The sequence below is a fragment of the Charadrius vociferus genome, unplaced genomic scaffold, assembly GCF_000708025.1.
Source record: "Charadrius vociferus isolate BGI_N301 unplaced genomic scaffold, ASM70802v2 scaffold305, whole genome shotgun sequence".
NCBI lineage: Eukaryota > Metazoa > Chordata > Aves > Charadriiformes > Charadriidae > Charadrius > Charadrius vociferus.
Genome location: NW_009648473.1, coordinates 904,663 through 916,876, shown reverse-complemented (window position 1 = coordinate 916,876; position 12,214 = coordinate 904,663). Strand labels below are relative to the sequence as shown.

At 35.3% G+C, this 12,214-nt stretch overlaps 1 protein-coding gene across 1 annotated transcript in view; it reads right to left on the bottom strand.

Moving 5' to 3' along the window:
- Window positions 1–1,370: 1,370 nt before the first annotated feature.
- Window positions 1,371–12,214, bottom strand: part of HIATL1 (hippocampus abundant transcript-like 1) — a 20,422-nt gene continuing 9,578 nt past the window's right edge. The window contains exons 6-11 of the mRNA XM_009885667.1: window positions 11,533–11,646; window positions 10,919–10,990; window positions 8,789–8,901; window positions 7,797–7,894; window positions 5,828–5,985; window positions 1,371–1,574 (exon numbers count right to left, since the gene is read on the bottom strand). Of these exons, the coding sequence (XP_009883969.1) occupies window positions 1,371–1,574; window positions 5,828–5,985; window positions 7,797–7,894; window positions 8,789–8,901; window positions 10,919–10,990; window positions 11,533–11,646 (759 nt within the window). The remainder of the gene's footprint in view (window positions 1,575–5,827; window positions 5,986–7,796; window positions 7,895–8,788; window positions 8,902–10,918; window positions 10,991–11,532; window positions 11,647–12,214) is intronic.

Here is a 12,214-nt window from a genome sequence, read left to right as displayed (position 1 = left end):
AAAAACCATACTGCATAGTACAAAAGGTTTGTTATCTCTGCTCAATGTGGAACAAGTTTCAAAATATATATTTTTAAAATTTGTTCAGTCAATACACAATCCGTTTAAAAAACTGTATATCTGTCAGTACCCTCATTACATTTATAAATACATGATTTACACAGAACCCCATCTGGAAAAATTAAAACTCCTTACAAATATCTACATATATTGCATACGTATAAAACATTCATAGGAGTACATCGTTAAAGTTGAGTTTAATGGTTCATTTACACTGCAGCAAAATACATATAAATCTGTGTATTTTTCATAAAATGTCTCTAAAAAGTAGCACATTTGTAGCCATTCGTAACTCCTTTAAAGCATCTTTTAGAAAGGAAACTTGATATGAATATATCCATGAGATTCAGCAGGTAAGACAATGATACGAAGGCTAAATATGATTAATAACTGAACACTAAGTAGCAGTTAAGGCAGGGGTGAAAAGAATTAATAGGAAAGATTATTTCATATGGCAGATAAAGTGACAAAATGCAATAAATATACACATTTCTTGATGTAAACTACTCTGGCACCCACTGTTTTTCCTGCTCACAAGTCAGAAGTGTCCATATTTCTGATGCTGCTCATTTTATAACTAAAATTCTATTTTTTTAATCAGCAAAACATTAATGTGACCAGTGCTCTCAGGGGCCATCTGGATTTGCTTTAACTTCTCAGAACTGACTATTCTGGAATGTGGGTTTAAGACTTCAATATGACCTTCATTTATGGGTAATGACTTACGTGTGATCATACACCCTCAGAAGTCACGTCAGTTTCATCAGTGCTTTCTGGCAACTACTGGACTTCTTGTTACTAAATAGTATTTGAGAAGGTGCCTTCAGAAAATTTAGTTACTTTTATTGATAACCACTGCTTCAGATACCAGAACTATACAGATCAGTCCCTCCCACATCATGAGGACAACGTGTGGCATACATACAGACAAAAGGCATAAGAAAGCAGAACAGCTTTTAAAAGTGGTGGCAGAAACTGTTCTGCCTCATACCTGATTATTTTGCACACAACTTTAGGAATTGAACATTCAAACTTTTCAAAAAAAAATCCATTATGTCTGTATATTCGGGTTTCTACCCAATACCAGGATTTGACCTAGCATTTGCAGAACCACACCTAGTTGTAACCTGCCAAGGTAACAAACCCTCCTGCAAGTATGGTATCAACCTGAAGTATCATACAGCATGTGACCTTCCCTTGCACACAGCTGCCTTCCTTTCAGAGGCCAGATACTCTGTACAACCCACCAAGCTCCCGGAGCTACAGTTCAGTGCATGAATTTGTTCCATAGCCTCCTCAAAAGTTAGCTTTCATACACTGCTATCCTGCAGCAATGGTTCAATGTCCTCTTCGCTACTTCGGTCTAGGTTGTTACTCAGAGTACTGCTGATGCTATTGCTGTGTTTTCTGGTACTGCTGGCTTTGCTGTGCTCAGGAATAAATAAGGCGACCAGAAAAGCCAGAAGAACAATGCATGCTCCAACCAGGAAGGGTGGACCAGGAATGATTGCTCTCTGCGGGGAAACAAGCATATCAAAGAATTAATGAAATTTTAGCTTGACTTCTGCATTAAGAACTATACCATTAAGGTGGGAGATAACAGATATATTTACAGTGACTATAAATTTTATGCAGACAAGTTCACATGTGCACTGCAACATGAATTTTCTGAACTGAACACTGATCTAAGAAACAGAAATATGCACAAAAATATGAATTGACAATAGGATTGCCTAGCAGATGAAACAGACATTGACCAATGCTTCTTCATAATTCTTTTTCTTTAGACAACATGCCTGTTAAATCAGCAAGACTCCTCTGAAGATTAATAGGATAAGGTTTCAACATCCAGAAGTACAAACGCTCAATAAATCTTTAACTTAACTGCACTTTTTCCACTTGCTTCCATGGCTGACAAACTTTAGAATCAAGTTCGCCAAATAAACAAAATTCCCAAAAAACTAATACATGAGTGAGGAAGGTAACAGCAGACTATGCTGTACATACTGTTCTCACTGCAGAGACAGGTTGCTGGCATGCATGATAACTTAGTATTTGGAGTTACTCTCTTTTGCTTCTAAGCAGTTTATTTTAAAATTTAAAATACAGCTTATCCATATTTCATAACCACAATTAAAAACAAGCACCAGAAATGTTATAACACTAATTTTAACTAGTTAAGTTTGATGACAATACTTTGCAACAGACAGCATAGCAATCCACTGATTTACTTTTTTTTTTTTATACCTTAAACAACGTTTCTGTATTTTTGTGAACTAAAACTAAATAAAAATCAGAAGATGAAACTTGTCAATCCAGTGTACTTTTTTCTACCAAATTAAATGCAGGAAGTTATTCTAGTATGAAGTAGGAAAGTAGCTGAAATTAAGCATGCAGTAACAGGATATTTTCCTTGCTTCAACTCTTACTACAAGCAGAGGCCTAACTTTTCAGCTGATAGTCTCTAAATTTAAAATATATAATCATATTAACAGAATTTATATTAACAATATTACTTAAATCTTCAAGTGGTGCTAAGACCAGAAGTACTTCAAGAATGTAATAAACTTCCACATATTAATATCCTCATTTGCAGTGTAACAGCTGATTTATCTGAGCAGCTTTTGAATATTCCACTATTGCAGTTTCACTGAAGGGAATAAGAAGATTTGAAAAGCAGTCTCTGCTCATTGCATTGCCAATTGTTATTATTATTCTCCAAACACAGCCTATGACTGCACTGTTTGCTGTAAGGTCTCCCTGTGGATAATTACAATGATACAACCTCACTCCCATCTTTAGGCTCTCCAGTTTCGAAAACAGTTATTTGGGAATTAATACAGATATGCGTAACTTCTACTATTTATGTTCTGCAGAACAGATACACAATTTTTCTTGAATAGGTGCATCAGATGTTTTCTTTGACAGAAAAGAATCACAAGCGTGACCCATGGTAACATTGCAGCTCTCCCACTTCCGCAAGGAAAAAAAAAAAGTTATATTCAGTAAAATCCTATTCCTCTAGTCCTCTAGAGTAATAGAAATACTTGCTCAAAGGCAAGTCAAAAAAAAGGAAAAAAATAAGCTCCAACAGTGTAAAACACCAGAAATGACCACTAGGTTGTTTTCTCCTCCATTTACAAACAACTGAAATTTGCATCCAGACTTTCCTGTCACCACTGTTTTAATGTGAAGGTTAACAAAACCATTATATCTAACAATTTGTTTTAGCACTCTGTCCATCAGCGAACACAGAAGACTATGTCTGAAAGGTAAAATACTAACTTAGGACAATAATCAGCTTTCACTAGTTAAGTGAAACTTTTTTTTTTTTCAATGGGACAGGATAGCTTTCTCTCAAAGCAAAACGTGTCAAAAGTTACACAAATTTATCCTTCACATTATAATTTTAACAATACCTATATAAATAACCTATTTCTGGTAACAACTTAAAAAATCTATTTCCTGTAGTTGCAGTAACACCCAGTATTACAATAGTGGAAACAAAGGAGGAAGAACTTTTTTTAATTTATCTCAGCAGCACACTGGGTTTGATCAAGGTTCAGCATGGTAACAGTGCCTTCTCAATTGACTTCCTGTAGACTCATTGTTTTTGACAAGGGTAGAATACAAGCTTAAGTGTCAAAAAAAAAATTGACAACGCTTGTCACAGACTAAAGCACATTATATCAGTTAACTGCGATTCTACAGACATCCAGTAACTTTTTAAAACAAGGCACTTTACCATTTAAACTTGTTAATGAAACAATTATTAGTTAACATTTATTAGTATTTAATAAAATAAATAAAACATTTTTCAAACTACATGTATCTGTAAAGCAACTCCTTGTTATCAATTTAAAACAATGAACAAAATCAAGAGACAGGTAGCTTGCATTTGGGCCTTGCAAATCCAAAGTATTTGTACTATTGTTGTAAGATAGGCTTGTACACATTTGCTAATTTCCTTGTCTAATCTTGATGCACTCCTTGGTTTCACTTTCACTCATTTTACTTAGATCTATTTCTAAAGCTATATAATATTCAAATTGTGTAGTTATTTCCCACTGTCATATTAGACTTGAACATACAAATTAGCAGGAAAAAAATTGTACTGTTATGTTCCTGAATGACAGTTTTACTTGTTAGGTGCCTGGTAACTATTAACAGAGAGAGATGTAATTACAGACATTTAACAAAGCTTATGAATACATACATAATTAAACATAAGAGTTGTCCCACTGAAACAGCAATAAAAAGCAATCTTAGTTATGTAAATACTTACTGACTTTGCTATACTGCTAATTAAAAAATGTCTACTTATTTGTTAAGTAGGTTTTCAAGAAAACAAAGACATTTGAAACAACACTTTAATTTACACTTACAACTTAGAAAAATCATTATTTTATAAGGAAGCTCATATATTAGGCTTCAGTGCAGGAATTCCTTCTACAACAAGCTTTAGAAAATTCCACAAAAGAAGTTTTGACTCATTTATAACTTACTGGAACAGTCAGTTGCAGCACTGTAATACATCTGGGCTACTTCAACAAAAAAACCCACATGGCTATTCTTAAAGCAACAGAACATACTGACATTACTTGTAACAGAAATGTGCGTACAAAGTCAAAGAGCCAACACGCTCCCAGCCCCCAAGAAAAGCTTACGTGACTTGATCCTTTACAAAACAGACTTTATGAGTGAAATTTTAACTAGTGGAAGCATGACAAAGCTCTTAAAAACCCGAAATCATTATTATAAAGGTTTTCCCTTATTTTACTAGTCTCTTCTTTGTACAACAAAAACAAGTGTCTTTGCCCCTTTACTCTAAAACTTTATTCAGTTTGCTTGAGCAAATTATGGAGCACCTCACCATACGTACAGCAGCGAGCAGTATGTTCAAGCACTGGTTACAGTTAATACCTGGAAAGATGCATGGACTGGGGGATGAACAACACACAGTTGTTTCCACAGTGACAGCCACCAGTTATTTACATATTCAGTTAATCTGTTCTTAATCAGCTTAATGACTAGCTAAGAGATCATCATCTCTCTGAAAAGTCCATTCTTCGTATTTTGAAAAAGCAATGAAATTGTAGCTGAAGAGGTCAGACTAATCAAGCTAAAAAGCAAAAATAATCCATAAGATTCTCTGAGCTCTGGTGAGCATGTATTTGGTATTTTGGAAGCCAAATAGGAAAGAACACAGCGGACAAAAATGCAGACCTGAAACAAAGATGGAAAGGACACAAAAAAAGACTGAAGGGAGTTCCAAAGAAATGTACAGGGTTGACTTCTCCCCCTCCCCAAGTTTCATACAGGTAAGGAAAGGTGATGAATGGCTTGTTACTGCCATTGAAAAAAAATAGGTATCTCAACTGTATGCTGAATTACTGGATATGTGAATAATTAACGTATTGCTGTAAGGTTCAAAGATAAACTTGTTATAACTGGGTTACAAAAATGACCTTCCTATTGTCAAAATTTCATGTTTCACTGTAACTCAGGATTACAGCTGTGTTTTGAGTAGACGTACATCAAAAGAAGTTCACTGACTCCATTAGAATATTGAAACTAAAGCTGCTAATACTGCAAATCTAAATATTTCCTATCAAATCTAAATTACGAGCTTAGTTCGATAAGTTAATACTCCAATAAAGCTAAGTGAGAATTAAGTAGTTTGAGAATTATAAATCAACCAAAAATGACATAGTTTTACGCTTATGAGTTTTACACTGCAACCTTCACACCAAATTTTAAAACTTACCTCATCACTGGGATCTTGCATTGCTTTGTTTCCAGAAGTCTGATCAGGTGGCAACTCATTGAGCTCCACATGAAAGAGAAAGAAAATAAAGCCATACAGTGCTGGTCCCAGGCCATTGCACAGACCTCTTATTCCAGTTATTATTCCTTGGACAACACCTAATGCAGGGAAGAAAAAAAAAAGTGAGTAGGAGGTTTTTTTTCAATCAAGAATTAAACACTCAGAGCCAACAGCTCTGAGTGTATTCTAATGGCTGTTCCAAAATGGCACATCTCATAATAATTTCTCCATACTAAGATCTTAAGAGATAGACTGAAGACAACTTTGCTGGATTAAAATAATCCTCTGCATGACGATAGTTCTGTCACTGTACTTGCATGCTACTGGAAGCAATGTAAGTTTTGAATATGAGTGGCTAAATTTATAGGCAAGTCTAATTTTCTGTGTTAGAGTTCTTCCACCCTCACCCAAGCTTACAAGGAAAAAAGCAGTGATTAAGTGTGGTACCTGCTCAATTTATTTTCAGCTGAAATTTAGAGTAATACATATATGTGTTAAGGGTTGTAATTGGCAAAATATGCACAAACTAACATTTATTCCTTGCACCTGTCTAAAACCACAATTTATTTAAGTACCAAGTAAGTTATGCAGGACAGTAAAATCAGCAGTACTGTATTAAATTCACAACACCAGACTGGTTGCAGTTTTACATTAGATTATTTTAGAAGCTGGATTAATCAAAGCTTTGCGTATATTTCTGTTTCAACTTCATTAAGTTATTGTGACAACAGTGTAAAAAGATTTTCGATGATCTTACAGATTACGATTCTACAGAACACTATTTTTACAATGTAAGTAGTCTGTCCATCCCCTTCGTTCTTAAGGCAGTAACTTGTAAAATGGAAGGAAAGAAAACATGCCAAATAGAATGTTCCAAGTTATTTCTTCATATGTTGACATGTAAGCTTAAAATCTTTGTGCCACTAGGTGGCAAAACTTCACTCTAGAAATTATTGTATGCCTGAGCTATTAACAGTAGTTTCCTCTATGTAAAATGAAAGATCTGTGACTTCTGTCAACTTAATTGAACTATTCATTTCATGACATAAATAGAAAGCAAGTCTTTTAAAACTCTTTTAAATGTCTCTATTAGAAACAAAAACAGGGGAGAGCAGAATGATTAAAAAAGCTATATAAACCACTGTCTTTTGCACTTTTCAAATTCAATAGAAATATGCCTCCTAGAACCTTTCTACCTCCCATTATCTAACTTCAAGTTGTACAATGTCAAAGCAAGATGGATACATATAAATCATAAGTACAGGGTAAAATTCAGTTAATATGCGCCGGTGCTATACTTTGTGATGACTCCTTCCCTCACTTCATTTTAAATGAAGTTATCGCTGACTGTTCATTCCCCTTCACATCAATACCAATTAATTTTTCTGTCTTCTCAGATCAGCTATTTATGTAAGCTGCCTTTTTTATTCCTTGAAAATCTGAAGTATTATAGCAAATAGGGCAAACTTTCCAACATAGAATAGAGCTTCTTGTATAGCCTTATGTGAATCTGGTAAGACGTGATTTTAGTTTCCATTAAAAATATCGTATTGTTACATTAATCATAACTACCTACTTAAACAGTATTACTTTTCATTAAAAAAAAAAAAAGGAAGGAAAAAACATGAAAGTTACCACATCTGTTTTTGTTGCTTTTGTAGTACTTTTACAGGAAGCCAGAAGTAGGTGGTCAGACAGAAACTATGCATTTTGCAATGCAAATTTGATAAATTTGTGTAACTTCTTCCTTTCTACATAGATTGGCAGGCTTACACAGCTACTACCAAAGAAAAACTCATTACTCATCAACATATTCGAAAAGTACACCTAGATAAGTATTCTGCTTTCTACACAGAAGACTCATACAAGAAAGCAGTCTGATGCTGAAACAAATTCATTCAATACTCACCTTGTTGATCTGACTCTGCATTTCGTGAAACCAGAGCACTGATTGCTGGGAATGTAATGCTTGACATTGCTGCTACAGCTCCTGCTGCCCACATCATCCTGTGTTAAATGCATAATTTGAATTAAAAATGAGACTGCCCATATAATTACTCCCTACCCCCCCTAAAAAGGGACAGAAAGGTACATTCAGTAAAGTCGTAATGCCCTTTTGAAAGTACTCTTATTAAAATACCTAAAGACTGGAAATTATCTGATTAGGGCCTTCTTCCTGCTCCCCTCAGAACAAAAGCGCATTCGATTCTACACTAGCTATTACAACAGAGGAAAAGAAGGGAGTGGGAGTGAAGTGATGGACAGGCTTTCCCTCTCCAAAGGAACATTTCACAGGGTGGCCCAGTAAGGCAGTTCTCTAACTTTTATAACTCACTAGGAAGTGCTCTGATAAAGAACAAGCATTCATCACTGTTAGTAGGACAAACGTTGTAAAGAAAAAGCTGTTCCAGCCTATGGTTCTAGTTCACTTTACTCACAATTTTTCCAACAAAAGAAGCTCTAGATAATTTTCAAGACCAAATATAGCTATAGTGAGAAAACGACATTAGAAAAAAAAAAAAAAAAGGAAAAAGTAGAGGTCCAGTAACTGATTAGAATGGTTCTAGTGGAATTACTGGAGAGAACATACTACTTACTAGCTTGTCAGTTTAAGAAAAAGTTTTAACCACATTTGTTGACATAAACTCAGTAGACCAAAACGGTGCAAAGAATTCTTTTTCAAAAGGGCTGTTAGTCTGCAACTTTCAGTATAAACCTGGAAAATGCTATCATTCCTACACAGGCAAAATACAGACTAAACTTTGATAGTGTAACACAAATGAGAATGCTTAATTCACCGAACATTTAAATACTCATGATGACGGAACTAAATGGTAGAACTGCTTGAAAAAACATTTTCAGTTCCTTAATAGATATATACCTATGAAAATGGATGCTTACCAAGACTGAGATCCAAAACCATACCAAGCCAACTGAAGGATTTGAAATCCAAGGCCAAGGAGAACTGTATTTTTGTTCCCTATTGACCTCATCAAGATACTGAGAAACACAGTCTGCAAGAGAAATTAGTTCATCCAAAAGTTATTTTAAAAAGCCAGATTACTAAAGGAGTTTCTCCTTCTACAGAAAGTAATTCAGAAGTCCTTTCAACTGCTGAGGAACTTCACACTACTCGTGCTCTCACTTCCCCTGTATTAAGTCCAAAATGCAGACTAGTCATATCAACATTTGATGTACAGATATTCTTAACTATTAAAGAGTTTCTATTTCAGGACATTGAGAAACATATCTATAGCCTTTTCTATGGACATTATATATCAGTGTCTGTTTCTACTGTAAACAGGCTTTCACTTCCACCTCTACTATTGTGTTTCATTACAGACTAGAGTGTTCCACAATAAATGCTGGTAACAAGTTAAGATAGTACAGGCTGGATATGGGTTGAATTTACGAGTATCTACAAATACTAGAGGGAAAAGAAAAGGAAAAAAAAGACTGTCAGTGCAGAAAAAAGTAATCTCTAAGTTAGGTGAATTGCTATCCAAATTTACAATTAAAACCAACAAGTAGATCCTGCTGCTTTTCCAACATCACTGCACGCATCGAAATTTAGTCAAGGCCAATTCCTAAGCATCTTTAACTACAATTTCTGGTGACTCTTTACACCACTCATATGACCTTTTTATTTGCACATGGAAACTAACCCTAAAGGAAGACTACTGTTTTCATCCATTAGACGTGCTGTTGCTGAGGGGGAAGTAGGACCATTCAGATACAACAGCAATACACTCATGGCAACAAACAGCCTGTTCCTAGCAAGGCAACATCCACACAGACAACTCCATTCAATTAACAGCACACACGTTTTTCTTTAACATGAGAAACTCAGTGATGCAGCAGTAAAAAGCCAGAGAAAAGGAACCAGAAGGACTGCAGAGCAAAGCACACTTCCTCTCTCATGTACATCTTCCTCGCAGTAGTTTTCTTGTTTCTCGTTCTTAGACAAAACTAGTTTGAAAGCTAAATAGCAAAAACTACAGTAGTTCTATCTGCATGTGATCAGTTCTTTCTGGAGATACCCAACGTGCCAACACAAACTAGTATTCATGAAGCAAAGCTTATTTCAATAAAGCTGCACTCTTCAAAGAGTTCAAAAATCCATGCAGTTTCCTCATTTTAATACTGAAAGTTATCAATCAGAAGGGCAGATATTTTAGAGATTTTTAGCAAAAATACTGGTCTGAAGAAAATATGACTGGCAAATGTGAGTGCACAGAAAAGCATCAGAACAAACCACAGAGCAAGGATTACAATAATGGTTTGTATTGTTAAGGAAGAACACCACTGACATCAGTAAAACTGGTAAACACTGATGAATGTGTTGCTTCACAGTGAGACCTCCCCTCTACTAAGGACAGCAACAAGGTTACAGCACATTGTATGTGTCATTCAGCTTCCTGTTATCAAAACAGGAAGATAAACTGTACCCATAAAGATACCAAAGATCACATCATAAAAACTGTTTGATTTCTAGAAAGCATAAAGGACCTGTTCAAAAAACAGCTCCCTGTTACCAATTAAGAGGTATGCAAACAATATACCAAGGCCTCACAGTTCCTCAGCCTCCATGCTGAGCCTAAGTGACCCTGGACAGACCACATCAATTCCTTCATCATTTGTATGCACCTTTGATAGCACAAGACAATAGAGGAGAGGGAAGTAGCATGACTTTTGCTTAAAATAACACGTTTCCCTTTGAGAAGGCCTTGCAATAAGTAACCAATTTCCTACATTACTTTTATTATTTAAAGCCAGAGTTCCAGTAAATTTACTGATCTAAGCTTAGCAAATTTTTGTTTCATTTTTCTGATGCCTGGGTCCAGTATTTCTAAGGAAAGCAGATTTAAAGCAAGACATTTACGTAGACCATACATGAACATTTAGTGAATGCAACGTGTACTGGCATTTAGAGTGTGTGAGAAGTTTATAGGCAAGCTTAATAGTCAGAAGAGCGTTCCTCAGCATTCAGTTTGAACTGTCTAATGAAACAGTAAAAAGAATAAAGCTTACCTGAGCTACTATAGACAGAATGCCTACCACAGCTATAAATGCCGCGATGCTAGCAGATCCAAAACCTATAATCTGAAGAGAAACAGAAAATACATAAAACAAATGCCAAGCACAATCCAGGACAGTCACTAGCAAAGAGATACCTTGTTCAAAGAAAACATTGATCTCTGCTTATAATCTAAATCCATACAGGAAGAGTCCCTTTTTGAGAACAATCCTTAACTCGACTGCTTGCCAAGAAATCCACATAAGAAAAAAAAAAAAAAAAAAAACTGCGTTAAAAGGAGACTGAGGATGTCATGTATCTGGAAACTGAAGTTCTCTATCCCCTCCCTCAAACACAACAGCTTTTCAACGGGAAAGATCCCACCTCGAGACATACAAACTGCTGTACTGAATGGGAACAAAGGTCTGCTTAACATTATGAACACATGCTTAAGCTATGGCAGGGTTTACACATTAGGAATCTAGTGTTACTCAGTTATTGGCTTTACTTTTTAAAGCTGTATTTTGCCAGAAAGCACTTCGCTGAGCAAAGTCTTCAAAAAAAAAAGAGGTCTTAGGGAATAGTTATTTAATCATCCTTATTAAGATGTAAAGACACCAACATTTACCTGTCGCAAGTACAGAAAAAAGCTAGAATACTGGCCAGCCTCAGGCAGATAGGAGAGAAACACTGTAATGCAGATCGGGAGAACAGTAGAATCTTTTCTAACCTTCTTCAGAGACTGTAAAACAAAGAAACAAAACAATATTGGAACATTTGTATAAGTTACAGTGAAAGCATAAAGAAAGCTTTAGGTGTATTCACATTTTTAAAATCCATTTTTACTCACGCATATGAGTCAAAAAAATTACACATGGAAACAGTTAAGCTGAACTCTAAGTTAAAAACAACCCTCTTATATAAGGTTTGTAGTATCCAATTCTTTTGTTTTCGTTTGATTCTTGAAGCTACTGTTCAGTGTCAAATTACGAGTATTTACAGGAAACAGAATCATATAATATCTAGGGAAAGGCATAATATCTTCTAATTGATCTCCATAATAATCTGTTCTGAAAGATGCTAGCAAATAATACAGCCTCTTTACAACTGTTTCTCTTACTAAATTAACAGAGTATTTTTGCTTGTACATTTCTTATACTTGTTCACCCAAAATATGGATCAGTTTGAGTAACAAATAAATCGTGGAAAACAAAGTCTTTAACTGCAGTCTTTCAATCACATCACTCATCTCTCAACATTCACAGCCAATTCCCAGCAGGGTGGATCTCATGAAGAACAATCACTCTTTC